The 27992-nt window shown below is 37.3% G+C and overlaps 1 protein-coding gene across 1 annotated transcript; it reads left to right on the top strand.

The window, feature by feature from the left end:
- Positions 1 to 7: 7 nt before the first annotated feature.
- Positions 8 to 27977, top strand: RPP30 (ribonuclease P/MRP subunit p30). Its single transcript, XM_036769623.1, has 11 exons — positions 8 to 129; positions 1621 to 1676; positions 2895 to 2951; positions 3443 to 3517; positions 4427 to 4498; positions 7562 to 7651; positions 18466 to 18582; positions 19144 to 19173; positions 22910 to 22947; positions 23813 to 23892; positions 27424 to 27977. Exons 1-11 carry the CDS (start codon positions 12 to 14, stop codon positions 27528 to 27530), a joined length of 840 nt encoding a protein of 279 aa, XP_036625518.1. The 5' UTR covers positions 8 to 11; the 3' UTR covers positions 27531 to 27977.
- Positions 27978 to 27992: the final 15 nt, after the last annotated feature.

Genomic DNA, 27992 nt, shown 5'->3' with positions numbered 1-27992 from the left:
TGCGCAGGTGCATGGGGAACGTGCCTCGTTTGTCACGTGATGCCGGCATGGCGGTGTTTGCGGATTTGAACCTGAGGAAGGGCTCTGATACGAAAGCGCTTAAGGGGCTTCTGGAGAACGCCGCTCACCGTGAGTGCCCCCCACGGAGTCGGGTGGTGTGGGAGGCTTCCGGGCTCGCGTGAACGTTTTGTGATATTCGTTCTACAGGCTCCTTGCATTTGGGGGTGGAGGGCGGCATCTCAGACTGCGAGAGAGGGGAGCCACGTGGGGGGAGGGGCAGGCCGGACCCAGGAGTGTTGGAGCCGAGGCTGTCACGGGGGCCCCTAGTCCAAGCTCTCCCACCGGGTGAGACAGCATCACTTGTTGGCCTGGGTGCAAGAACCAGCCCTGCTGAGTGACCTCGGGCGAGTCACGGAACCTTCCTCTGTCCTCAGTTTCCTCCCATGTAAAAGGAGGACCAGGTGATGACCAAAGACCTTTCCGACTCCCAACAGCGTAGGAGTCTGTCACCCAGAATGTCAGCCTCAGTTTTCCTCTTACGTAAAATGAGCATAACATTTGCTTTGCATCCGTCTTAGAGTTGTGAGCATCTAGGAGGATGGATGTAAAACGCTCCGAGACTAAAGCGCAATGTCATTGTGAGCAGTTCTAGTATAACTGTATACCGCCACACAACCAGAAACTGAGGCTGGTCAGTAAAGTGAAGAGCCCTGCCCGAGGACACACCGACCCTCACCCCAGGCAGGGCTTGCGTTGTTTGGAAAATTGCATTAGTTTTCTGGTCTTTGTTTAGAAAGTCAGATTTTTGGATGATCGATTTAGAAAGCCAAGGTCTCGTAGCCTGATGCCTTCAATTTACAGATTAGGAAGCTGAGGCCCTGTAGACAAGCGCAGAGGTTAATGACTTACCCATGCTCACACTGGTACCAAGTAGCGATTCACAATCCATCGCTTGTCATCACACCGTGTTCACTGGCTTTCCTTGGTTGGATGTCTAGGTTCATGTGTTTTTATCACTGTAGTGAGCCAACGGAATTGTAATGGAATTAATACAGGGATACCCCCTAAACTACATTTGTCTATGGGAAATGAAAGATGTTTGCTTTATTCTTCGTCAACTCTTAATGATTTCTGCAAAAAATAAAATGCTATTCACTAGTAAAAAGTTAGTTATGATTCTTCTTTACAGCTTGACTATTATGTAAATAAGTTTAGTATGTAGAACCTATGTCAGATTACATAATGTCTTCGGGGAGAGGAGAGGGAAGGAGAGAAAAGTTGGAACTCAGAAACTTGTGGAACTGAGTGTTGTAAACTAAAAATAAAAAATTAATTTTTAAAAAGTTGTTCTGATTAGTGCAACAGTCAAATTTGTTGATAATACTTAATGCAGTAGATTGTCTTTATTGGGGGGGGGGGAGTTTCGAAAGATGTAGAAAGAGCCCTGGTCCTCAGTGTTTCTATACATGAAAGAAACTTGTAGTTAAAGGCATGAAGTACATAGTTGGGGGTTGGTTAGTGCTGGGCCAGTGTCATATAATCTTGAGACATGTTAAAGCTATATGTCATTGGCCTCTAGGAGAGGGGGATTGTGTTTAACCTTGTGTTTAATTTTTTTAGTTGGGTTTTCGACTGTTGCCATTAATCATGTTGTGGACTTTAAGGAAAAGAAGCAGGTAAATTTTTCAGCGTTTTCATCTGAGTAACAAAGTAGTACTGTGTTTTTCTATGGCAGAAGCTACTTGAAAACATGCATTTTAATTAAGCACAGAAAACTTGGGACTTTTTCCATTCTTTCAACAAAGATTTATAAAATTCCTACTATGTTCACTTAGTCTCAGCAAAGATTTTCCTTGTATTTAAGTTAGAGATCAATTCAGTACTTCTAAATTTCTGTGATATGATGAGGATACTTTCTCCACAAAATCCTACTCCATATAAGCACTTTATATGTACCAAACACTGTGCTATGTTCTGGGAATACAACAAAAACAGTTCTTTCCCTCAAGAAACTCATATGATTCAAAAGTGACCCAGGCTTCCCAAAGGACATGCCAATAGAACAAGCTCTGGCAGGCCCTCAGAGGTAGACTGTCATCCAAAAACCAGCCTGGCTAGATTCAGAGAGGCTTCTCCCTGGAATATTGACTGCCATGTAATAATGAGGTTTTTTTTGGCTATGGCAACACTTAAAATTGTCTACCAAAACGTTAATGGGTTTCATTCTGCACTAATAGAAGCAATACATAAAAAATGAACACAGATCTTTTGAAGCCTGAAGGCTACATTTGTGTGACTTCTAGCTGTTCTATATGTGAAGGTACTCACCCATATTTGTTACAGGAATGTACTTGCTTAATTGTAGGAAAATCAACTGAGGTAACCCACAAATAGATGTTCATATAATGTGGTTTATTAACTGTGAGGTAGAGCCAATCTTATTAAAATTTTTTCTGGCATAAGTCTTGGTCATGAGGACATATGCTGAGTACATAACTAGAAAATGGTTATTGAAATAACTTATTAGATTTAAGGAAACTTCTGAGTAAAAGTGTTTTGGGTATTTCAAGGCTTCACTCTTGTTTACATTTTAAAGAGCATTTAAGTTCTTGTTAAAAGTTAATGCACATTTTTGTTTAAATTTGCCCATCTATATGTATTTATCATTCATTATTCTGTTGTAGACTACTCTCATAACCTTCCATGCTGTCCTGTTTTTCCCATCACCTTCTCTCAGGTCCAAGGATAGATCTTTGTTTCACTAATCTTTCTGAAAGATCATTTGCCAATACCTAGCCAATGCATCATAGTATACTTATCTTTTTAAGTTAGCCATCTTAATAGTGCTTTTGATTAATTTACTCCATTTAGGTTTATCTGTTTTTATCTTGTAGGAAATTGACAAACCAATAGTTCCTTCAGAGCTCTTTTCATCTCTGCCTATTGTACAGGTAGGTGTCATTTTCATGTTCAAAGGATTAAGTATCTGATAGATAGATTTGAACTACATCATTCATTCCCCTCATCTACAGTGCTTTCCCATTTCCCGTTTTCTAGTCAAAAAGTGACACCAAGTCTCAGCTTATTCATTTATCTTCTCTTAGGTACTGCGGCCCTCCTTACATTTCCTTTTCACTGACCTCTTGTTGCACTTTGGAACATTAGTACAGAAGATACCTAATTATAAACTGTTCTTTATCAGTAATATATATTAGACTTTGTTTATCCCACTATATTGTATGATCCTTGAGGATAAGGATGACATTTTATTATTTTGTTTTTCTGAAAGGGCCTAATAGTGCTGTGCTCATTCAATGAATCTAATAAATAATTGTTGATTTACTTTCCTGTGCTATTTCTTTTAGTTATTATGTTTCTCTAATGAAGAGAAAAAGAAAGCAATTATTCCTTGTACTTCTTTAATAGATTCTTTTACCTACAGGGGAAATCAAAACCAATTAAAATTTTAAGCAGACTGACACTTATAGTATCAGATCCATCTCACTGCAATGTTCTGGTAAGTCAATTTTGTTTTTCTCTTTAACATACATCTCATAGTATGCTTGCGATTTTTTTTCCCTTCAAATATTTAGTAATATTGAAAGGAATAGCTTTTTATCCTTTTACAGCTTTAAAGTATGTGTCTCCTTTGTTCCATAAAGATTTTTCTGATCATCCAAGTGATGTCTTCCTCCTCTGAGTTCTTGCAGCGTGCCTTTACTGTACCCCTCATAGGACTGCCTGGTATGAGCAGTAGATTCTCTGCAAAAAAGCTCCTTTGTGACAAAATGGACAATTTTTTTTAACTTCCTACGTCAGTTTGAAGTGGTGTTAGCATGCAACCTTTGACTCAGTGGCGTGTTCCTGCTCATCCAAGCATGTCGTTGCAGCAGATTCCAGTTTCAGTTTGCAGAACCCAGCTGCTAAAGAAAAACAGGGAAGACCTCAAATAGAATCGTGATGCAAAAAAAAGTTTGTCTTCAGCACTTTCTGTCCTTTCATTCTACCTCAGCATTGCAAAGCTGGAAGGAGTTTTGGAGATGACTTGATCTTTTTCCTCAGCTGTGCGAAATGGGGCCACAGGGAGGATTAAAGCCCAGAGAGTTGAGGTGACTTTGCCAAAATCACATACCTAGTGAGTTGTAGAGCCAGAGCTCCTTCCAGTAAAGCACTGAGCATTTATTAAGTGCTGCCTATGTGCCAGACACTGCTAGACACTAAGAACACAAATGCAAGAAATGAAATCATCCCTACTTTGAAGGAAGTTATATTCTAAAGGGAAAACCAGTACACGTAGAGATGTACTGAATAAATGTAAAGTATGTATATGCACAATAAATACAAAAAGAATTAATAGTACAAGGTAGCTAGGAAGGAAAGGCACACATTCCTCTTATGGTGGTATGTTTTTCTTTTCTCACAACAGAGAGCAACATCTTCCCGTGTCAAGCTGTATGACATTGTTGCAGTTTTCCCTAAGACAGAAAAACTTTTCCATGTAAGTGAAAAATATTGTCATCTCATTTTTTTTTCATCATGATTATATAAGTTTTGATCCCAGTGCTAACATGCACTATTTGTGCAGTCTCTACCTGAAGACCACCAAGTTTCAAGGAGGAATCCTTCTCCTCCAGGGGTCAGGGGCATTCACCTTTTACTCAGTTCTGATTGGGAGAGACAGGTTTGCCTGATATCAAGCCTAAGTTGTTCTCTTTACAACCTCTACACTTTGTTTCCAAAGGAAGGCAAAAACAGTCCCCTGTTCTCTTGGAGCTCACATTCTCCTCAAAGAGAACAGGTCTTATCCCTCCTTTATGTGACAGCATTTATGTTCTTCCTGGGTCTTCTTTTCTACAGGCTAAACGTGCCCAAGGATCTTTCTGCTTTCTTGGGAGACTTATACTTTCTTTACTTTTACTTTTTACCTTCATATTCCTCCTTCTTTTAGTCATCATCTTTCAAATCCTACCCCCAGGTCTTCTTCCACTCTGCCTTTTCTCCTTTCCTATTCCCTCATTCCCTTTTATCTTTTCCCCTTAACTAATGTGGATTTTGGTAATATTTATGCAATAAAATTTTATATTGCCTATTAATTTTACAGGGCAGACTGAACTGTTTTTCTTTTAATATCCATGCCTACACCTCTTACAAAAATTTCTGTGCCTTGTTTGCAGCCCTCTATTGATTTTTTCTTCTGTTGGGTCTGTGACCCCAATAAAAAAATGCATTTGAATTTTTATGGTACATGTGTTCTAATTGCTCTAATTGAGATTCTGTTAATATGAAATTATGTAATAAAGTTTTGGGCATAAAGGCTACATGTTGAGGGTCAGCAATCTTTCAGAAGTGGTATGTCAAGCTGACCTTTTTTTCTGATTTGCCTAGTATACTAGCAGGAAGATCATGAGACAAAGGTGGCCTCAGTTCAAAAAATTATATAATTATATAATTAGCAGTTATTTTGGATTAACCAGGTCATCTTTTTCCAATAAGAGGGGTAAGCTGCTTTATTCATACCTTCAGTATGAAATATTTTAATCAGATTTCCCTGCTTGCCCCACTATCTAGTTCAGTAAATACTATTTCTGAAGAGAAAAAGGTAATTTTAGATGATGGAGTGCTATGGGGAATTTGGGAAGAGAAGGAAATAAACATTTTGCTAAGTGCTTACTGTATGCCAGGCACTTTGCAAATATTTCATTTGATCCTCACAACAGGCCTTTGGGGTGAGTGTTATTATGACCCCCATTTTTCAGTTCAGGAAGCTGAGGCAGATAGAGGTGAAATGACTTTCCCAAGATCCCTCAGCTATTTAGTATCTGAGGCTGGATTTTAACTCTAATCTTTCTGACTATAGGCCCAGCATTCTTTCCCCAGCTATGCTCCCTAGAACCTCTGTAAGGTGTCATACTGGGGATTTTGGACAGCCAGAGAGATGTATGAAGGCACAGAAAGAGAGTCAGGAGAAGTTGCACTGAAAGGAGCATGGGTAGGATACCAGAACCAGTCTTTTCCAGGGGCCTGTGGCATCCTAATCAACTAAGGTGCATAACCAAGGTTAGGTTACCAAATTTGGGCTTTACTTTGTAGAGGGATTCACCACTGAATTCTTTAAATTATATTTATGTGTATTAAAACAATGATTGTCATTTTAAAATTTTGATTTGTGTTCCCCAAAAGGTATAAGCATTTATAATCTTAAAATGAGATATGTCACATTGAGATTGCTTAAAGACTGGGGCTAGTTTGTAAAATTCTGAAAGTCATTCTGATCAATATTTTTATAATGTCCATCATCTAACGTTTGGCATTTTACAAAGTATACAAAAATCTTAGTGATAACCTACATATTTTTGTAAACCAGTTCCTGAATTTTTTAGGAAAGAAAATAGACTTGATTTTTCCTAAGCAACATCTCTCAGATTCTTAGTTAGCTCCCTATTTTATCCAATAGATGGAGCTATTGAATGGGAGAAGATTATGTGTTATAGGTTCATTCTGCAACCACTATTGGCTCTTAATTTTCCTTACTAGTAGAGAGCACTAGTAGCCCTGTTTATCCTACTGTATGACATGGAAGTTTTTGGTGACTATTACATGAGGTGAAGTCTCAAGAAAAGCATAATTATTCCCACCACTTATTTTAGTACCTTACATAAAATATCCTTTTAGTCTGCTCTCTGTGGGATAATTAAGATCTCTGGAGTAAGCCAGAACAAAAATCAATCAGTGTATCTGATGCCTCTTAGCCTGCATTATGAGTGGACGGGAATAAATCTCTTTTGTCATCTCATCAGTGACAAAGACCTTTTTCTAATTGTTACAACTCTTGTAAACACTTAATTACCCATACTAGTAGGGAAGTAGAGAGGCCTGATGAGGCCAATGCAGCTCAGAACTCCTGAGTTCAAAAGATCCAGAATCTCAGCCTATCCCTATCAGGGATTACAAGCAGGGGGTACCATGCCCATAATTCTTACTGAAACAAAATCTTTATCCTAAAGCAGTTCAGGTTGGAACGATTTTCTTCTCCTAAGTTTTCTTTATCTTTTTATAATTGAGGCATGTAGTGATATCAGGGCACCTCATGTGATTTCATTTGAACCCTTCATTTTGAGACTGAGTTAATAAAATTGCAAGTTGGATTTTTAATGCACCAGAGTTACTCGGATAAAGAGCTGCCATCTGTTATGTGACATGATGGGTATACATTGTAGATACAAGGTGATGTGGTATAGCTGGAACCAGAGTAAATGTAATTGGGAAACAGTTAAAAAGAAATAAAAATACATCATAGATAATCTTAGTTTGTGGTTTTCTAAGTCAGTATAGCCCTGCAAGGATCCTTGTGCAGTTTAGTGGCTCCAATGCCCCAGCTCCCGTGCAGAGAAAAGGCTGATCTGCCTTGGTAGAGGGAACTGCCTTATCCAGGACTTCTGATGCCAAGATATAGTTCCTCTCCCTGTTCAAATGAGCCTCTCAATTTGGATTATGCTATTTGTCTCATTATCTCTGGCATTAAAAATATACATTTTTTTGAAACTTTGTTTTGCTTATACAGGTTGCTTGCACAAGTTTAGATGTAGATTTGGTATGCATAACAGTAACAGAGAAATTGCCATTTTACTTCAGAAGACCTCCCGTTAATGTGGTAAGTGTGATATACTATGATCAGACCTGTGATTTTTATTAAAGTAAAAATTAGGAGTAAGTGAGTGGAAAATAATTACAACAGATGAGAATTACTTTTGGGGTAACTTCTTTTTTATGGCTGAAGGGGGAGGAAGTTGAGCCTTTTAAAGATATTAAGTAAACTATTGATATGAGCTTGAATAAGGTAACTAATAAAGCTTTTTAAGAGGCACATTTCTTCAGAAAGAATTGAATTATTATCAATATGTGGAGTAAGAACACTGGAAAAAAGAAATCCAAAAGAATGAAGGAGGAGGAAATAAAGACGCACGCTTGGACTTTCTCCAAACAACCTGAGAATTTTTCGTCACCCCAGAGAATTTGGATTAGAGGGAGAAGCCCTGAGGAATCAAGATAAGAGGATTTCAGGATCAGAGCTGAAGAAGGCTGATAGGTCAGGTAGTTTGACCCCTTGTTTCACAGATGAGGAAACTGGAGCCCAGAAAGGTGACAGTCACCTACGTGGTAAGTAGTAGAGCCAGGTCCAAACTTGTGTCCTCTCCTTCCAAGGCCTGAATTTTCCAGCCGTGTGGCACTGGGCACCTCTCTGGTCCTCAGCATCTCTGTTTATCAGATGAGGAGTTGGACTCAGTGATGGGTCTTTCAGCTCTAAATCCATGATCTTGTGAATCCAGATCCAGTGTGCTTTTATCCTGCATCATATAGAAATGACCTTATTAAAAAAAAGTTTTCCCCGGAAAAAAGCCACTCATGGAAGAGTTAAGAGCTAATAAAGTCATCTCATGAGTGGATTACTATAAACTTGAAAAGCTTTGCGCTTCTACTGTAACATTTTCCCTTACTCTATTTCTACTGGTTTTCTAATTTGTCTCTTGCTTTGTCCTATTCTCTCCTCTCTCTCTCTCCCGGGTCACATTTGTACCAAATATGTTCAAAACTGTTTAATAGAGTTGGCCCATCGAATCATGTTGGGTGAACCTGGTTAATTACTGCATGTTCTTAGTAGCTGGTTACCAGAGTTTTAAAGAGAGATATATAATAGAGCAGGAGTTTTTAATCTGGGGTCTATGAAAAAAATATACGTGTGTGTGTATATACACATGTATATGTGTATAATTGTATTTTGATATAATTGATTTTCTTTGTAATCCTGTGTGTTTTATTTTATACATTGAAAAACATTCTGAGAGGGTCAATAGGCTTCACTGTACTACCTCACTTAAGAATTCCATATGCTGGTGAAATCACTGAAATGGCACAAACAAAAAAAATTATTAAAAGCCCCTGCAATAGAGGAATCTGGGTCCTCTGGTGAGCAGGGCAACAGCCCTAACAAGTTGACAAGGACAAGTGTCAGAAGAAACCCCCAAATTATCTAAGGTTGCTGTTTCATAGGATGGATTTTCATTTAATTCATTAATTCCTAAAAGTTAGAGTAACATCTAAATCAGGGTTTCCTAGCTTGGGGTTTGTGCACTTTTTTTTATTTAATGTCTTGATAATTATATTTCAGTATAGTTGGTTTCCCTTATATAAATTTGTGTATTTTCTGTTATGCGTTTTAAAACATTTTCAGAAGGGATCCATTGGCTTCATCAGACTGCCAGAGGCATCCATTACTGAAAAAAAAATTCAGAACCCCTGATTTAAATAGAAAAGGGTTGGATGAGAAGTTTTTTAAAATTTTTTTTATAACTCCTATCTTTACTTATGAAACCATGAGTCAGGGCCAAAATAAAAGGTAAAGGGCAAGTTCTCTTTTGCCTTCTAATGCATTGTTTATATACTACACGTGAACCAAAGACAGGATGTCAGTCCTTGGTCTTTGAAAGAGACACAAGGGATTGAAAGGAATGCATCTTGTTCATATTGATTATTGTGGCAACCAATCAAGTTGTGTTTCAAATATTGCTGTGTGTACTTGCATAGAGATCTTCTGAAAATTACACATATGAATTGTATTCTATTTTTCCAATTATATGTAAAGATAGTTTTCAACATTTTGAGTTCCACATTTTTATCTCCCTCCCTCTTCCCCAAGATGGCAAGAAATCTAATATAGGCCATGCATGTACAATCATATCAAACATATTTCCACACTAGTCATGTTGTGAAAGAAGAATCAGAACAAAAGGGAAAAACCATGAGAAAGAAAAAAGAGAGAGAAAATCGTATGCTTCTGTCTGTGTTCACACTCCATAGTTCTTTCTATGGATGTGGGTAGCATTTTCCATCATGAGTCTTTCGGAGCTGTCTTAGATCGTTGTATTTGCTGAGAAGAGCTAAGTCTATCAAAGTTGATCATCAAACAATGTTGCTGTTACTGTGACAGTGTTCTCCTGGTTCTGCTCACTTCACTCAGCATCAGTTCATGCATGTCTAGAAAGAGGTTCTTGTTTCTTTGAAGGAGTTCTTAGGACTCAAGGATCAATTTTTTCCTTCGCAAAAGTGATTGGCAAGCTTTTCGTATTAACCAGCCTTGTTAGTGCCCCATCAAAACTGTCATCATTCGTTAACTCTGGTGATGTGGTTTATTTCCTTTTGTAGTGATATTTGGATAAAAATAAAATACATAGTTTTGACTAGTCCAGCAGTCTAAAAAAATAAGCTTGAGAACCTTTGACTTTGGAGGAACTAACATCCTAGAAGAGTAAAGGAAGGATCCGGAAAATGGAAGACATTGGTTCACTTTGTTCACAAATGTTTGGAGTAGCAAAACCTGTATTAAAATAGAGGTCTTTCTGATTCTCAAGTCCTAATCTTCCTGCTATTCAAGTCTCTCTAGACATTGATGGTCTGTTGTCAGCTTAGAGGGATGTTTCTAGTAGAATGCCTTGACTGCTTGACCTTGTATTTTTTAACATTTTTATCAGTGACTTAGGTAATGGCATAGATGTTCCTTCTTAAACTTACAAATGGTTTAATAATAATAAGGATGACACACCAATGACAGATTGAAGTTCTAAAACTTGGATTAAATAGTAGGGTGAATGAAAAAAGATGAAGGTTAATAGGAAGCAATGTCTTTCACTTGGGTTCAAAAAATCAGCTCAATTCCAAGGTTGGTCCAGGCACAATTTTTGTTGTCGTTCAGTCATTCAGTCCTGTTAACTCTTTGTGACTCTGGATGATAGCACGCCAGACCCTTCTGTCTTCCATTATCTCTAGAAGTATTTTCAAGTTCATGTTTGTTGTTTCCATGATGGCATTTATCCATCTCATCCTCTGCTGTCCTCTTTTCCTTTTGCCTTCAGTCTTTCCAGCATCAGGGTATTTTCCAGTGAGTCCTATCTTCTCATCATGGAAAGTATTAAAGCTTCACTTTCAGTATTTGACCTTGCAGCAGTCCGAATTTATTTCTTTAAGTATTGACTGATTTGACCTCCTTGCTGTCCAAGGGACTCTCAAAAGTTTTCTCCAGGACCACAGTTCAAAAGCATCAATTCTGCAGCTTTCATTTTCCTTATAAGTCTCACATTGCTACTGGAAAAAACAATAGCTTTAACTATATGAACCTTTGTTGGCAAGGTAAGGGCTCTGCTTTTTAGTATGCTGTCCAGATTTGCCATAGTTTCCTTCCAAGGAACAAGCATCTTTTAATTTCATGGCAGCAGTTGCTGTCTGTGATGATCTTTGAGTCCAAAAATATAAACACTACTTCCATTTCTTCTCCCTCTATTTGCCAGGAAGTGATGGGACCAGTAGCCAAGATTTTAGGTTTTTTGATGTTAAGTTTCAAGCCACCTTTTACCACTCCCTTCTTTCACCCTGATCAAGAGGCTTCTTAATTCCTCTTTACTTTCTTCCATCAAAAATTTAGATCTTCATTATTCCGGACTCAGCACTCTGTCCACTGTGCCACCTCCCTGAGACTCTACTGTGCCATCTAGCTGCCCCAGGCATGATTAAACAATGGGTTATCTGGAAAAGATCTGCATATTTGGTTAGGGAAGCTGCAAGGTCAGCATGAGTCATTACCATTGTCATAAGGCTAGGCCATATTAAGAGGCAGAGTGTCCAGGACCAGAGAGGTAAAGTACAGTGGTACTGTATTTTACCCTGTTCAGACCACTGCTGGAGTATTATGTTCACTTTGGGCCACCACATTTTAGGAAGGACATTGAAAACCCAGAGTGTCCGGTAGGGGACAACCAGACTGGCAAAGAGTAATCGAGTTCAGATATTTCAAGGATGGTAATGGAAGAGGGATTGTTTTTCTTTTGGCTCCATAAAGCAAAACTAGGAGCAAAGAAGCAAATTTAGATTTGATGTAAGAACGTCCTAGTACTAAAAGCTTTTCAAAGATGGACTGGGCTGCTTCTTGGAGAGACTAGATTTCCCGTTCCTTGAGGTCTGTTTGCAAAGGCTTGGTGACTTGTCAAATGTTAGTAGAGAGGATTCTTCTTCAGGGCTCCTTTGGAATAGGTGGTCTGTGAGGTCTATATCTCCAATTTATCACAGCCTACCTTATGTAATTTACTTATGGTTCAGTTTTATTGACACCTAAAGATGGTTTCAAGTTTGTTGAACATTTTCAATGATTGTTTGCATGTTTACTTTCCTTCTCTGGTTAATACTTTCTTGTTCTCAGTTAAGAGTCCTTTCTGTTATTTGACTAATTCATTTAGAGATGCCCAGGATTGAGATCAGGAGCTTGAATTGAAAGGGGAACTATATTGCCTACCTGAATGCTGAAGGGGTCATATGAGCCCCATTTTTCATTACACATAACCTTTTATTTCAATTCAAAAAGAATTTATTAAGCACCTGCAATATCCCAGGCACTTAGGACTAAATTGTGTTATTGGATTGATCCATGACTGTTGATTTTCTCTAGAGCTAACAAACAAGAATTAAAGATTTCAAAGTAATTTGTCAAAATTCTCTTTTATGTAACAAGCAACTAATTTCTGTTGAAATTATTATGGAATAAGCAATCAAGTACCCATTTTTAAAATCTCATTTTTCTCTGAAGGTCTGCTAATTACTTCAGAGAATTTTGTTACTAGTGTTCCTTGATTCTAAGTATTATGCACCTGTTCTGAGTTTATAATGACTTCTTAATTCTTACTACTCAGTTAGGAAAAAAAATAGGAATTCCCAGTAAGTAAGTAATTCCCAGTCAAAGGCAAATCACACAGAGACGTTGCCCCTGTTCGTGGAGAGAGCCATTCTGAATAACTGTTTGATGAGCGTGAAAACAGCTCGCGTTTAAATGTTCTTAGAGGCAGAAGTCTAGGTGGTTAGTAGGTTTGTATTTTAACTCAGTGCAACAAGGGAGTTTATTTGAGAAATACTAACACCATTCATTAGTACTTTATTTTATCCCATAGTTTTCTTGGAAGTTTAAAAGTAAGCAGAATAAATTGGATTCCAGAACATAAAAACTGGCTATTTGCTATTTTTTTTCCTTTAAAAATATGGATCATATATAGTAGCTTTCCGAAAAATCATTTTCTCCTTGATGTGATAATTTAAATTAAGAATGTAAGATCCGTGAAGACCAGGATGTTTATTTTTGCTTTTGCTTTTCTGTATCTGGTACCTAGTAGGTACTTAACAATGATTGTTGAATTAAATTGGATAAAACCAATTAGGATTATTGAGGAACCTCTTCATTCAGGTTTTTTTTTTTAATTTTAAACTTAAATATAAGATAAGAAAAAAAGAAACAAACTTAAATACTAAAAGTAAAATAATACAAAATAAGAAAAAAAAAAGCATTGCCATGTGCACATCAGAACATAAGAGAGGATTCAAAACATACAGAAATAAATTGCCATTTCAAGAAAGCCTATGTAATAAATACTAGTCATTGTGTTGAGAGCTGTCCATCTTTTCTTTGCTTCCTTTTCAGTTTTGTTCTCTGCTGTGCACTTTTTATTTTGTTCTTCCCTCCCCCCCCACTACAAATAAGTGAGGATATATTTATTTATATATGTGTGTATGTACATATGTGTCTGTGTGTATATACACATGTAAACATGTACAAAGATATACATATATGCATACATATACCCATACATACACACACTTACAAATATATACTTAGATATCTATACTAATACTCATATCTAGACATATACATTCATATGCATCTATGTAAGACTGTACTATTCTTATTTGTCCTCAGTTTCTCTAAGGGTGGATAACCTTTTCCTTCATAAGTCCAAGTGTTTCCATATTTTTTCATGTCTACCAACTCATCATTTCCTATACCGCAGCAGTCTTCTAACCTTATACTGCCTAGGTGTTTTAAATAGTCCAAAACAATGTTGATGAATATGGCTGACACATAGTGTAGTTTCCCTATTTTTCTCTTTTGATTAAATTTATTTTAACCTTAACTTTGTCCGAGATCATGATTTCCACCCCTGCTCCTTGTTTTGCCTTACATATTCTACTCACTGATCTTTGTTTTATGTTTGTGCATATCTCTTATCTCCTATCCCTCCTGAATCCTCTGCTTTACTTCTACCTGCTACCTTGCCCTCCTGTTACTTAACCTACCCCCATCCAAGGATCCCTCCCTTATCATCCCATTCTCATTAATCTAAACACCCTTCTTTAGCCCTGCTTTGAACTGTTCCCCTTCCCTCCCCTCTAAAGATCTCTTCCTTATCCTCTCCCCTCTCCCTATCTCCTTAGTATCTCCTTAGTATTTTATTTCTTTCTGAATTTAGGAGACTTTAATACCCTTCTAGATATATATGTATTGTTCCTTCTTGAACCCATTCCTGATGAAAGTAGGTTTCCAGAACTACTAGCCCTCCTCCCTCATCTGATTCCTCTGTCAGTTTACTCTTACACTTCATTTGTATAATTACTCTTTTTAGCTGTGCCTAAATGGTTTTACTTTTCAAAATCATATTATGTTCAGGTATACCCCAGTCTTTCTCAGGAGCTACCTGATTACTTAGACACACATTTTACATTTCCTCATAAAAAAGGTAAACAGTCTGTTCTTACTGAGTCTCTTTTAATTAGTCTTTGTTATGTACCTTATATTTCTCTTGACTCTTGTATGTCAAATCTTTATTAAGTTCAGGGTTTTGGTTTTTTTTTTTTTTTTTTTTTTTTTTTGTTTTTTTTTTTTTTTACAAAATCCCCAAAGTCTGACAGTTCATTAAATGTCTTTTTTTTTTTTTTCACTCAGGATTGTGCTTAGCTTTGCTGGGTATATTTTTGGTCAGAACCTCAGTTCTTTTGCTCTTTGATATATAGTGTTCCAAGACCCTGTGGTCTTTTTAGTGTTGCTGCTGATAGATCTTGTGTGATTCTAATTGTGACACTGCTGTATTTAAATTGTTTTTTTTTTTTCTTGTTGCTAATAACAGTTTATCCTTGAGCTGGGGGTTTTGGAATTTGACTGTGATATTCCTGTGGGTTTTCCTTGTAGGATCTCTTTTAGGTTGTGATTGGTAGATTTTTTCTAGTTCTACTTTCCCTTCTTATTCTAATGCTTCAGGACAATTTTCTTTATCTATTTCTTGTATTGTATCAAGTTTCTTTTTTTGATCATTGCTTTCAGGTAGTCTGATTGTTCTTATGTTTTCTCTTCTTGATCTGTTCTCCAGATCATTTTTTCTTATAAGATGTTTCACATTCTCTTCTATTTTTTCATTCTTTATATTTTGTTTTGTTATTTCTTGGTCTCATGACTTCACTGTCTTTCCCTTGCCCGATTCTGATTTTCAAGGAGTTGTTTTCTTCTTTAAGACTCTGGATCTGCTTTACTAATTGGTTGACTTTCTTTTCATAATCTTGTTTTTCTTGAATTGTTCTTTTTCTTTTTTAAGTTTTTCCTCAGTCTCTCTCATTTGACTTTTAAAGGCTTTTTCTCTCATTCAGTTCTATATCTTCTTTATTCCACCTGCCTGGGTCTCAGCTTCACTTCTACTAAGTAGTAATTTTACTAGAAAAATGAGAAAACAAAATACTGACCTGGCAGTTTCACTTTTTGTTATTAGCAACTGTGGTAAAAGATTAAGTGAGGCAAAGTTGAAATTTGACTAAAAGCAGGGGTTTGGATTATCCATGTATCTGAGATTTTCTTCCTGTTGTAAGTCCTCTCATGCCTCCCTATGGTTATCTTTACCATTTATTACATCACACTTGGGTGCCACAATTTATTTAATCATTCTCCAATTCATAAGCATCTATTTTGTTTCCAGCTTTTTGCTACTACAAAAAAATGCTACTCAACAGTTGGATCTCTGGGTCAAATTAGATCCTTTCTTAGCATAACTTGCTCTTTTCTTTCCTAATTAATGTGAATATTTTTTTTTCTCCCTCTCATTGCCCTCCACCAATAGAACAGCAAAAAGGAAAAACCCTCATAACAAATGTCATACAAAGCCAATCCTCACACTTTACCTTCTGTTTTCAAAAGAGGGAAGGGATCAGAATCTTTAATCTAGGGAGCAGTGAGCTTGACTTTGATTCCTTGGAAAATTCTAGAAAAGGTCATTGAAGAGACAGTTAACAACCATGTGGAAAGTGGTGATTGCGAAGAGTCAGTACTATCTTCAAAAAGAGGTCATGCCATACTGACTTTATTTCCTTTTCTGTCAGGGTTGCTGAACTAGTAGTTGAAGTAAATTCTATAAAATATAGTTTACCTAGATTTGAGCAAAGCACATGATAAAGTATCTCATACTGTCCTTATGGAGAAGACGGATTTATGTGGATCAGATGTGGATTAATTGGTAACGCCGTTAGATAGATTCAGAACTGGATTCAGAGTATAGTAGTGTAGTATATTCAGAATATAGTTGGTATAGTAGGTAATGGCAACATATCTCTGGAGGAGGGCCCCAGGGACCTATACTCAGCCCCATGTGGTTTAACATTTTTATTAGTGATTTGGATAAAGACACTAATAAAATTTTCAGGCGAGACAGAGCTGGGAGAGATAGCTAACATGCTAGCCAGTAGTCAGAATCCAAAAGGATGTTGACAAAAGTTAAAAGCATTGGGTTGAATTAGTAAGATGTAATTCAGTAGGAATGAAGGTAAAGTCTTACACGTGGGTTAAAAAAAATGCAAACTCCTAAGTACAAAATGGAGAGGGAGAGGGACAGGGAGAGGAATGGTTAGACCGAAGTCCTGAAAAAGATCTGAGAGGTCTCAGGCGACTACAAACTCAAAATGAGTCCGCAGTGTGCTGTGGTGTTCAGAAAAACCAGTGTGATCTTGGGCTCCATTTAGAAAGTATAGGTAGCATCCAGGAATAAAGAAGTGATTGGTCCTCTACTCTAGAGAGGCCCCCCCCCCTTGGGAAGCTTGTATCCAGTTCTGGGAGCCATAGTGGACAAAAGCACCTAGGGAAGCTGGAATGCACACAGAAAAAGGCAGCCAGGATGATGAAGAACCAACTCCCTTTTGTGTGAAGTTCACGTGAAGGAACTGGCAATGTTGACGCTGGAAAAAAACATGCTGATATCTGTGTTCAGTGATCCAAAGGGCTGTCACACGGAAGAGGGGTTAGATTTGTTCAGTCTGGTTTTGTAGGACAAAACAAGGAACAGTGTATAGAAGGTGTGAGGATATATATTGAGGGTTGATGTCAGGAAAAATGGCTTGAGCTCTTCAAAGGTGGAATGAGCTATCTCTAGAGTTGGTAGGCTTCTATTCGTTAGAGGCCTTCTAGCAGAGGCTTCTGTATTGGTAATTAATGTGGGACTTTTTAACTGTTTTAGAATGCTAAATTAAGTGCCTTTGATTGAGTCTTACTAGGTGCAAAGCTCCAGGCACACACCCTTTTGCTAAATAAGTGTAAAGCCCCAGGCTCACACCCTTTTGCTGATTAGGTGTGACTCTTTTGAGCCCTGAACACAGTATGAAAGCTCAAAGGTTGGCATTCTGTCTGGGGCTCTCACTCATGGAGGAGTGTTGATATGGAGACTCTGGGCAGCTGTTGTCAAGGGACCCCCCCACCCCCACCCCGCTTGTGAACCCAGATGTTGATGCTTTCCTGTTAACTACAAATTGTCATTTGATCTGTTTATATTGTGTATGTTTGTAATTTGTATTTCCTCTGAAGTTCAGGGTGCTGGCTTTTCCTCCTGAACTAAGTGAATGTTATTTGTATGTGTGGTTAAAGTAAGATTGTTAACCCCTTACAATTACTTTCCTTAGTAAAGCAGATCCAAAGAACCAGTGTTGGCAGCCCTCCGTGTGCTGGTTGTTGTTCGTCTTCCACAGCCACAGTAGCTGCTAGCCGGATTGTTGCTACAGCTTCATGACTACTTGTCAAGTTGACTAGAGTATTGGTTGGTTATGCTTTGGGTTTGGCCACTCATGTCCCTTCCAACGCTAACATTTTTTGATGCAGTCATAATGGAAAGAGCACTGCATTTGCATTGGGAGAATCGAGTTTAAATCACAGTTGTGATACTTAGTAGCTGTGTGGCTATTGTTAAGTCCTATCATCTTTCTGATTCTTAGGTTTCTCATCTGTAAAATGGAAAAGACTTTTCTTCAACAACTCTATGAGTTAAGAGTGCATTTATAATTCTTAAAGTCTTGTGTAAATGGGAATTCATCATCATCTCCCCATCTCCTGGGGGAGAAGGAAAGGAGAGTTATTTGAACTATACCATGTGGCCAACCCCTTAGTTTCATTCATTCACCAACTATCTGCCAGAGATTCTGTAGCTTATTCTGAGGGAACCCTCTAATTCCTTAACATTTCATTCTTGAACTAAGATATAACAGTCGAAATTAGATACTAAATGAAAAACAAACAGATCTGTACAGTGGAATAGTGTGATTGGGTATTTTCCCTTTATCTTTTTTTTTTTTATCTAGGCAATTGAACGAGGTATTGGCTTTGAGATTACTTATTCTCCTGCCATCAAAGACTCCACAATGAGGAGATATACCATTTCCAATGCACTCAGTCTGATGCAGATCTGCAAAGGGAAGGTATGTCTGCATTCTGAAAAGGATTTCAGATCCTAGCAAGTTAATTTTTCCTGACACAGTTGGATCAAATTTCCTGACTTTATACCAGTAATTTAATGCAAAAAGTATTCAAGTTACAAAAACAGGTTATATCACATTATGGGTTATTTTTAGGTTTTAATGAGAAGAGAAATCTTGAAGAGCCCGATTCCTAAACAAAACCCTGTAAACCAGGCCTGTAATGAGAATTTAGTATTGTGGAAAAAAGTGGAAATGCTAGATAAGAAACAGTGTTTATCTTTAGTAGACTGAATTAAAGTCATCTGACCTTTTCAACCTTTGAACTCATTCAGCCTTTCTGAGTTTTTCTGTTTGGGAAAAGCTGTTCTTATTTTCTTTCATGAGCCATCTTTAGTTTCATGCTCTTCTCTTTTCTCCCTTTGATATTTACCTTATTTTCCAAAGATGTCTGTATTTGAGCCACAGCTGATAAAAGGCAGATTTTTGCATTGAGTTTGAATAATCTCACATATTTTAAATCATTTATCTGAAATTAATTTTGATGACTTTTTTGTTTTGTAGAACGTAATTATATCTAGTGGTGCAGAAAGGGTAAGTGCAATTACATATTCTGTTTTCTTGTCATGGCTTACATTTTTAAAATATTACATTCTAAAGAAAAAATTTAAATAGCAACACTATTAATACCAAGGTACCTAGTCCTAGTGAAAAGAGCCATTGCTGCACTTGGAATCAGAAGCCCTGGATTCAAGTCCCAGGCCTCTGGGCAAGTCATTTGGCCCCTTTGACTCTTAGTTTCCCCATCTATAAAATGGAGATCATGTTTAGGTTCCCTTCCTCACAGGTTTATAGCAGGAGAAAATGTTTTGTTAACTGGAGAGTATTATATAAATGTCAGGTATTGTTGTACCTAAGTTGATTAAATGAGATAATATCAGTCAAAAAGCATTTATTAAGCACTTACTGTATGCCAGACATTGTGTACAAAATATTTTGCTGGGGGCAGAGCCAAGATGGTGAAGTAAAAGCAGGGACTTGATTGAGCTCTCCCCCAAAGCCCTCCAAATACTCGTAAAAAATGACTGAACAAATTCTAGAGCAGCAGAACCCACAAAAAGACAAGAGTGAAATAAATTTCCAGTCCAAGACAACCTGGATGGTTGACAGGAAAGGTCTGTTGCGCCGGGGTGGAAAAGGAGTGTAGTCCAGTGTGGGCCACACCAGCACAAATTGGGCCCCAGCAAACCTGGAACAGGTCTCAAGGGACTAAATCACTGGCAGCTGAGGTGGTTTCCAGACTTCTCAGCCCACAAATGCCAAAGACAACTTAGAAGGTCAGTGGGAAAGATCTGTTGGACCTGGATGAGAGAGGAACACAGACCAGCCCTGGCCCCAGCTGCCTCAGAGAAGTAGCAGTGGCAGCAGCAGCAACAGCAGTGGCTGCTTCCAGAGCTCTCAGCCCACAGACGATAGGGGGATCGAACAACTCATCAGAAGGAGATTACAGGGACCTCTTTGCTGGCACTAAGGCAGGATTCCTTTGGTTTGCCCATATTTGGACCTGGGTTGCTCTCCTGGGGCAAGGAGGAGCACTGGCATAGCAGGCTTGTGGCAGCAGTGGAAAGGGAACCCTCCTGATAGTTCCAGGGCAGAAAAGAATACTTGTGGTCACTCACTGACCAGAGCACAGGCCAAGAGAGGAGTAAACACCTCTACTTAGATCATACCACCTTGGGAGAACTGAAAACTTGCAGGTCCCTAGAAGTGTCTTTGAAAACAGCTACACAAAACCCTTGAAGCTTGGGTGTACACCCTCCACGCTGGAAGCAGAGCCCTACCTTATCAAAGAGTTAAAAAGTCAAGTTATTGGTTGGGAAAAATGAGTAAACAGCAGGAAAAAAATTCAGACTATAGAATCTTACTTTGGTGACAAGGAAGCTCAAAACACACAATCAGAGGAAGACAAAGTCAAAGCTCCTACATCCAAAGCCTCCAAGAAAAATAAGAATTGGTCTCAGGCCACAGAAGAGCTTAAAAAAGGATTTTGAAAATCAAGTAAGAGAAGTAGAGGAAAAATTGGGAAGAGAAATGAAAGTGATGCAAGAAAATCATGAAAAACGAGTTAACAGCTTGCTAAAGGAGACCCAAAAAAATACTAAAGAAAGTAACACCTTAAAAAATAGAATAGACCAAATAGCAAAAGAGGTCCAAAAAGCCAATGAGGAGAAGAATGCCTTAAAAAGCAGAATTGGCCAAATGGAAAAGGAGGTCCAAAAGCTCATTGAAGAAAATTATTCTTTAAAAATTAGAATGGAGCAAATGGAAGCTAATGACTATAAGAAATCAAGAACTTATAAAACAAAATCAAGAGAATGAAAAAGTAGAAGACTGTGAAATATCTCATTGAAAAACAACTAACCTGGAAAATAGATCCAGGAGAAATAATTTTTAAATTATTGGACTACGTGAAAGCCATGATCAAAAAAAGAGCTTAGACATCATCTTTCAAGAAATTATCAAGGAAAACTACCCTGATGTTCTAGAACCAGAGGGTAAAATAAAAATTGAAGGAATCCTCTGATCACCTCCTGTAAGAGTTCCCAAAAGGAAAATTCTGGGGAATATTATAGCCAAATTCCAGAGTCCCTAGGTCAAAGAGAAAACAATTGCAAGCATCCAGAAACAATTCAAGTATTGTGGAAATACAATCAGGATAACATAAGATTTAGCAGCTTCTGCATTAAGGGATCGAAGGGCTTGGAATATGATATTCTGCAGGTCAAAGGAGCTAGGATTAAAGCCAAGAATCACCTACCCAGCAAAACTGAGTGTAATGAGTGGAAAAAAATTGACATTCAGTGACATAGAGAAATTTAATGCATTCTTGAGAAGCCAGAGCTAAATAGAAAAATTGACTTTCAAATACAAGACTCAAGAGAAGCATGAAAAGGTAAATAGGAAAGAGAAATCATAAGGGACTTATTAAAATTGAACTGTTTACATTACTACATGGAAAAATGATATTTGTAACTCATGCGACCTTTCTCATTATTAGGGTATTTGGAGGGAATATATATATGTATAGACATATGTGTGTGTGTGTGTGTGTGTGTGTGTGTGTGTGTGTGTGTATACACGTATAGACAGAGGGCACAGAGTGAGTTGAATATAAAGGGATGATATAAAAAAAATTAAGGGGTGAGAGAGGAATGTACTGGGAGAAGGGGAAAGGGAGAGGTAGAGTGGGCTAAATTATCTCACAAAAGAGGCAAGAAAAAGCTTTTACAGTGGAGGCGAAGAAGATGGAGGTAAGAGGGAATGAGTGAACCTTACTCTCATTGGATTTGGTTTAAGGCAGGAACAAGATACACACTCAATTGAGTATGGAAGTCTCTCTTACCCTACAGGAAAGTAGTGGGGAAGGGATTGGGGGAGGGTGGTAATAGAAGGGAGGGCAGATTGGGGGTGGGGTAGTGAGAAGAAAACACTTTGGAGGAGGGAGAGGGTCAAAGGACAGAACAGAATAAATGAGGCAGCATAGGATGGAGGGAAATAGAGTTAAATAGTTCTTTCACAACATGAATATAATGGAAGTGTTTTGCATGTCTACACATGTACAACCTATATCTAATTGTTGCCCTCTCAGTGAGGGTGGGTGGGGAGGGAGGAAGGGAGAGAATTTTGAACTCAGTTTCAAAAAACAAATGTTAAAAATTGTTTTTACATGCAGCTGGGAAATAAGACACACAGGCAGTGGGGTAGCGAAATCTATCTTACCCTACAGGAAAATAGAAGGGGAATGGGATGGGGGTAGCAATAGAAGGGAGGGCAGATTGGGGGAAGTGGTAATCAGAATGCATGCTCTCATGGGATGGTGGAGGGGAGAGATGGGGAGAAAATTTGCACCTCAAAATCTTGTGGAAGTGAACGTTGAAAACTAAATAAATTAACAAAATATTTTGCTCATCATCACTTGCTGTAGAAATGACAGTCATGACACAGATATGAGGTATTTAAAGCCCTTTATTTTCTCAGTAACATTGCCCAGATGTTAGAGACTGTTCATTTCATGTGAATTTGAAGGAATTTGGAGTTCCCTGGTAGGACCTTAGAGTTAGAACTGGAAGGGATCTTGGTGACCATCAGATCCAGTCCCTTTATTTCATAGTCAGAATTATGAAAATCACAGCCTATATGATGACTATAGTATTATTATTTTTCTTGTCCCAACTATTGCCTTCTTGAGTACCTAGCTAATTATTTAGAAAGCAAGTTGTTGAATTGTTATAAATAACTTTATCACAATTTTAAAAATTTTATTTTTCAGCCTTTAGAAATAAGAGGACCATATGATGTAGCGAACTTGTATCCTTTTCTAAAAGCATTATATTGTTGCAGTTGTTGGCTTAGTAGATAAAAATGGTAATGTAATCTAAAATATTTCTCCTTCATCAATGCCTTATTTAAATTCTTGACATTTTCTAGGATGGTTGTAGTTTATTGATTCATTCAAAATATTTAACAGTTACTGCTTTTTTCCTAATTTGAGGAAATATGCTCCACATTCACAGAAAATTTTAAGAAGCCAATCATCCTAGTCAAGCCTCTGGTGAAACTCTGCTGGTCACTAGAGGAAAAATTAGACCAAAGAGAAGTGCTTCTTTAAAATAGTTTTATTTCCGAACTGTCAAATTTGAATACAGATTGAGGCGCACTACATGCTTGCCTTTTTTCTTCTCTTTTGTTTTTGTTTTTGGGTTTTTTTTTTTGGTTCTGTCTCTTCTTTCTCATGATTCATTCCATTGGTCATAATTCTTCTCCACAACCTGACTAGTATATAAATTAATTCAATGTGAAGTTATACATGGTAGTTATATGAGATTTCATGCCGTCTTGGGGAGGGAGGGGAGAAAATCTGGAACTCAAAATTATGTAGAACCGTGTGTGGTAAACTAAAAATAAATTTAAATTAAAAAAAATATTTTTATTTCCTAGATTATACTAATTATCTTTCTTCTAAAGAGTCTGAGATTTTATTTGGGATGTATGGCGTAGGGTATGGATGGATGGGGACTACCAGTTAATGATTTAAAAAAAAACCAAACTCATAAAACTGTGTTTCCTATGTGACTAGATAAACTCGCATTTTGAATTTTATTTTTGTGAGTTCTAACCCATGTTAAGGCATCTTTTGTTGGCGTGATATTGCAACCCTTAATGAACCTGGCAGAGGCCTGTTGTTTGGGCTCTCTGAAAGTGATGCCAAGGCAGCAGTATCCACGAATTGCAGGGCAACGCTTCTTCATGGAGGTGAGTGATATACTGTTTCACAGACTTGAAATATAGTTGCATTTCAATTTCTGTGCCTCTGGTTTTGTTTTTGTTCAGATGATGCCAAAGAGTTCCAATAAGATACTTGTATTTGCTAATAGTAGCCACTCGCTCAGAAAGCACCAATCATTGAAAAGGCAAGCAATTTGATAAAAGGTTATACATGTGCAGTCATGCAAAATATATTTCCATATTAGCCATGTTGCAAAAGAAAATGCAGACCAGAAAGGCAAAAATGATAAAGTTAAAAAAATATGCTTTACTCTGCATTGAGACTCCATCAGTCATCATCAGAATTGTCTTGGATCTTTGTATTGATGGGAATGAATAAGGCATTCACAGTTGATCATTGTACAGTATTGCTGTTAGTATGACAGTGTTCTCCTAGTTCTGCTCACTTCACTTTGCATCAGTTCATGTAAGTCTTTCCAGGTTTTTCTGAAAGCATCCTACTCATCATTTCTTATAGTACAATAGTATTCCATCACTAAAGAAGTTGATGTTTTACGTAGGGATTTGCTGAGGTCACTAAGTGGATAAGTCATACAGTGAGACAGACTTGAACCCAGCACAATTTCAAAACTATAAATGGCAGAACAGCTGATCTTCAGTGGTAGAAGGAGTTCCCTCATCAGGAATTCTCTACACCAGAAAGCCAGCTAAACCAGATACAGATATAATCAGAATATGTTTAACAAAATAAATAAAAATACAAAGGTAATGTTAATTTGTGGCTTTCTAAGTCATTGTACTGCAGATTTTTGACACCACTAGACTACCCTGCTGAAATCACACATCAGAATCAAAAAAGTCAATAAATGAACTTACGCTATCTAGAACATTCAACCTGTTTTTTTGTCTGTGCTCAGGATGGCATTGAAAAATTATTCATGCTAAATATTTTGTTAGAGCTTAACACTTTACTTTCAAAAATGATTTTCAAAAATCTACCAACCACTGACAATCTCAATACAATTAAGTTGTTGTGCAAATTAACATGTTCATTGCATATATAAAAAAGCATCCTAACCTTTTTTTCTACACATGATGTAATGAATCTTGATTATTATGCAAAAGTTAGTTCATAAAATCAAGATAGGGCTACATTTTTAAAAGATCAGATTCTTTTAAGATCAGATTCTCTGTTTTTTTCCTTCAAGGAGTCTGTCCAAACCTAGAAGCACTAGCAGAATAAAAAAGAATCTTTTCTGCTCCACAATAAGCTAATTTCACACTATATTATTTCATTCTTCACAGACCTTTTCAGGGGAACTTTTCTCCAGTAGATCTTCACAAGACTATTCCTTAGACAAAACTTAGTGTGGTGAGAAAGAGCTTTTTATTTTACTTGCTCACCTGCAGTAACACAGTTGATTGAAATATAAGGGTGAAGGGACTCTTATGATGCAGAAATGGGGGTGGGCCAGAGAAAAGGAATGCTAATAGAGAAATCCTCCTGCAGAGCTGGAGGAAGAAAAATACTGCCTCTTGGTGAGTTATAGACTGTTTCTAAAACAGAATTATTTTTAAAGGAGATAATTTCTGTAATTTCCTAAAATGATTCACATATGTTGAATAGCTCTGTTTGTATTAAATCAGTTTAGGTTAAGAAATAAGTTCATATGGTAAAAAATAGATATCAGAACCATTTTACAGATAAAGGTTTAAGATAATCTGTTTTATTAAAAGTGAGTTTTGCATTTTTCCTTTTACAATTTTGGTTTTATACTACCCATTTATTTAGCTGTTTGTATTCTGTGCCTCATGGTCTTGATGTTACGAATAAACATTTCCAAATTCAGCATTACTTTCCACTTAGGAAAATGGAAATCATTAGCATTTTCCATTTATTCCAGAACTCTTTAGTCCATAATTGCATATAGTATTTAATGACCTTGAACGAGATTGTATCTTTAATATAAATCAAAATGCTTTTAAGCGGATGAAGGTATATTAGACCCAAACAAGTTAGACATGCTAAATGGTAAGGAAGCACTCAAATTTTTCTTTGTCATTTTTTTATCTTTTCATTTAAAGAGTAACATTTAAACAGATCTGTTGTCATCAATAGCTAATATTTACTGAAGGCTTACTATATAGAGAGCATTCATTGGGTTGGATGCTTGGGAAACACAGAAAGCATAAAATAGGCAGGTAGAGAAAACAATAAGTAATGCAAGGTAGTGTCTGTGCTAAATGATTGGGACAGACTGTAAATGCTATATGGGTTGCTAATTGCTAAAGATTGCTGTGATTGGGGTAGGGCTCATGATTAAAGCAGAATTTAAGGTGGGACTTAAAAAGAAGGGATCAGCTTAATAAGTGGTGAGGAAGATCTTCCCAGCAGAGGAAATAGTATAGCCAAAGAGAGTAGTAGGCTTCCCATTGCCAAGAGGATAAAGTCTAATTTCCCTAGCATGGCATTCAAAGCCCTTTAAAATTTAGTCCCTCTATTATCTTCCAGTATTCCCACCATGAACCCTTTATCCTTCCCAGATTGGAATAAGGAAAAAAATCATACTTAGAGTCAGAAGAACTGGGTATAAGCCCCAAATTCAGAAGTTTGCTGATTGTGTAACCTTGGATAAGTCACTTAACTTCTCTGATCTTATCTATCCCCAATGCTTATCATGGTGCCAGACACAGAGACAGCACTTAATAAATGCTAGTTGTCTGTAAAATAGAATAACACCATAGTAAACCACTTCCTGGGTGGTTGTGAAGAAAGCTCTTTGAAAACCTTAAATACTGTGTAAGTGTGATCTATTGTTCCCTGAAGTAAGCTCCTTGAGATCAGGGCCCTTTATAGACTTTTTTGTACGCATAACACCTAATGAAGGGCCATAGACATAGTATGCATTCACGAAGAAGATTGTTCATGGGTGGGGGTTGTCACATAGTGAGTCCATGTGGTTTTGTCACTTTATCCAGGAATGCTTGGGAACTAAGGAATAGGCAGACATTAGACAGTGACTTTAGACAGCCAGGTGTCAGTGCGAGAGTAAGGAGTAGGGAAGGAGGAAATGGAGGAGAGTTGAAGAAAAGGAGCTAGAAGAGTGCCAAAGATTTTTCTTTACATCTGCAGCCATCTTTGTGTCATTAAAAATGTGGCTTAGATTATAGAAGCCTGGCGTGCTATGTTAGCATGTCAGGTTACAATGGAACTTTGATCATACTACACATATGAATCGGTATCCCTGTGTAAATGGATATATTGATAGTACTTAAAAATAAGGCTGATTGTATTTAAGCCTGAGAGAAGGTCTGGTCCCTTAGTTTATTCCTTGCAGGTAATTTAAAATTCATCAGGGCACTCTCAGATAATGATGATAAAATGGTAGTTGATGGTCTCTTTTAAAGTATCTGGTTAAACCTTAATAAAGTGAATGTCATCAGGCCCATAGCAGTTTTCATTCCAACTATCATAACTTGGTATTTTATTAGCTATTTCATTTACAGGTTAAGTTAAAACAGCAGTGCATGTGTTGTTTGTTTTTTTTTTAATTCTAGAAACCAGAAAGACTGCTTTTGGTATTATTTATACAACAAAGAAGCCAAGAACAACTGAAGAGGATGACAGTGTTCCAGCCTGCAAAAAAGCCAAATGTGAGGACTGACTGAAAGAGGTGCCTTGACTTTCACAGACCTGTCCCTCTGCTTTCATTGACTGTCACCAGCAGTCATGAAGAAAATACTCCACCGGGCTCCCTGCTTGAATTTTATGTTGGAATTAATCATTTTATAAACCTATTTTATGTCCCAGTCAATGAAAAAGGAAACAGACCAATGAAGTAATTTAGATAAACTTTGTTTAAATGAAAAATAGAGCAATATTTTATCCGCTTGCAAGTAAGACATTGTGGAGAACATAAAACGTTGACAAAATGTTTTAATTCATTGAATTTTTACTTTCTCTCTCTCTCTCTTTTATTCTTTAAAAACTTTTATGCCTTTTTGTACAACTGTATCAGTAATTTATTTTTTCCATATTACTACTCAAGATAAATAGTATGTTTAGGGGTATATTAAAATTTGCCCTCTGAGTAAAACTTTTATAATGCTGATTTTGAGCTGAGCTT

Source organism: Trichosurus vulpecula, chromosome 8 (genome assembly GCF_011100635.1).
Source record: "Trichosurus vulpecula isolate mTriVul1 chromosome 8, mTriVul1.pri, whole genome shotgun sequence".
In the NCBI taxonomy this organism is placed as follows: Eukaryota; Metazoa; Chordata; class Mammalia; order Diprotodontia; family Phalangeridae; genus Trichosurus; species Trichosurus vulpecula.
Note: the sequence above shows the minus strand (reverse complement) of the source record. Positions and strands in the feature narration are given on the sequence as shown.

Bases quoted from the DNA above. Each gene is read 5' to 3' on its own strand.
- RPP30 (XM_036769623.1), top strand. From the start codon at position 12: ATGGGGAACGTGCCTCGTTTGTCACGTGATGCCGGCATGGCGGTGTTT. The intron at 18,583-19,143 runs GTATGTCTGCAT...TTTGTTTTGTAG, and splicing joins TGCAGATCTGCAAAGGGAAG to AACGTAATTATATCTAGTGG. The intron at 19,174-22,909 runs GTAAGTGCAATT...TTTATTTTTCAG, and splicing joins TATCTAGTGGTGCAGAAAGG to CCTTTAGAAATAAGAGGACC.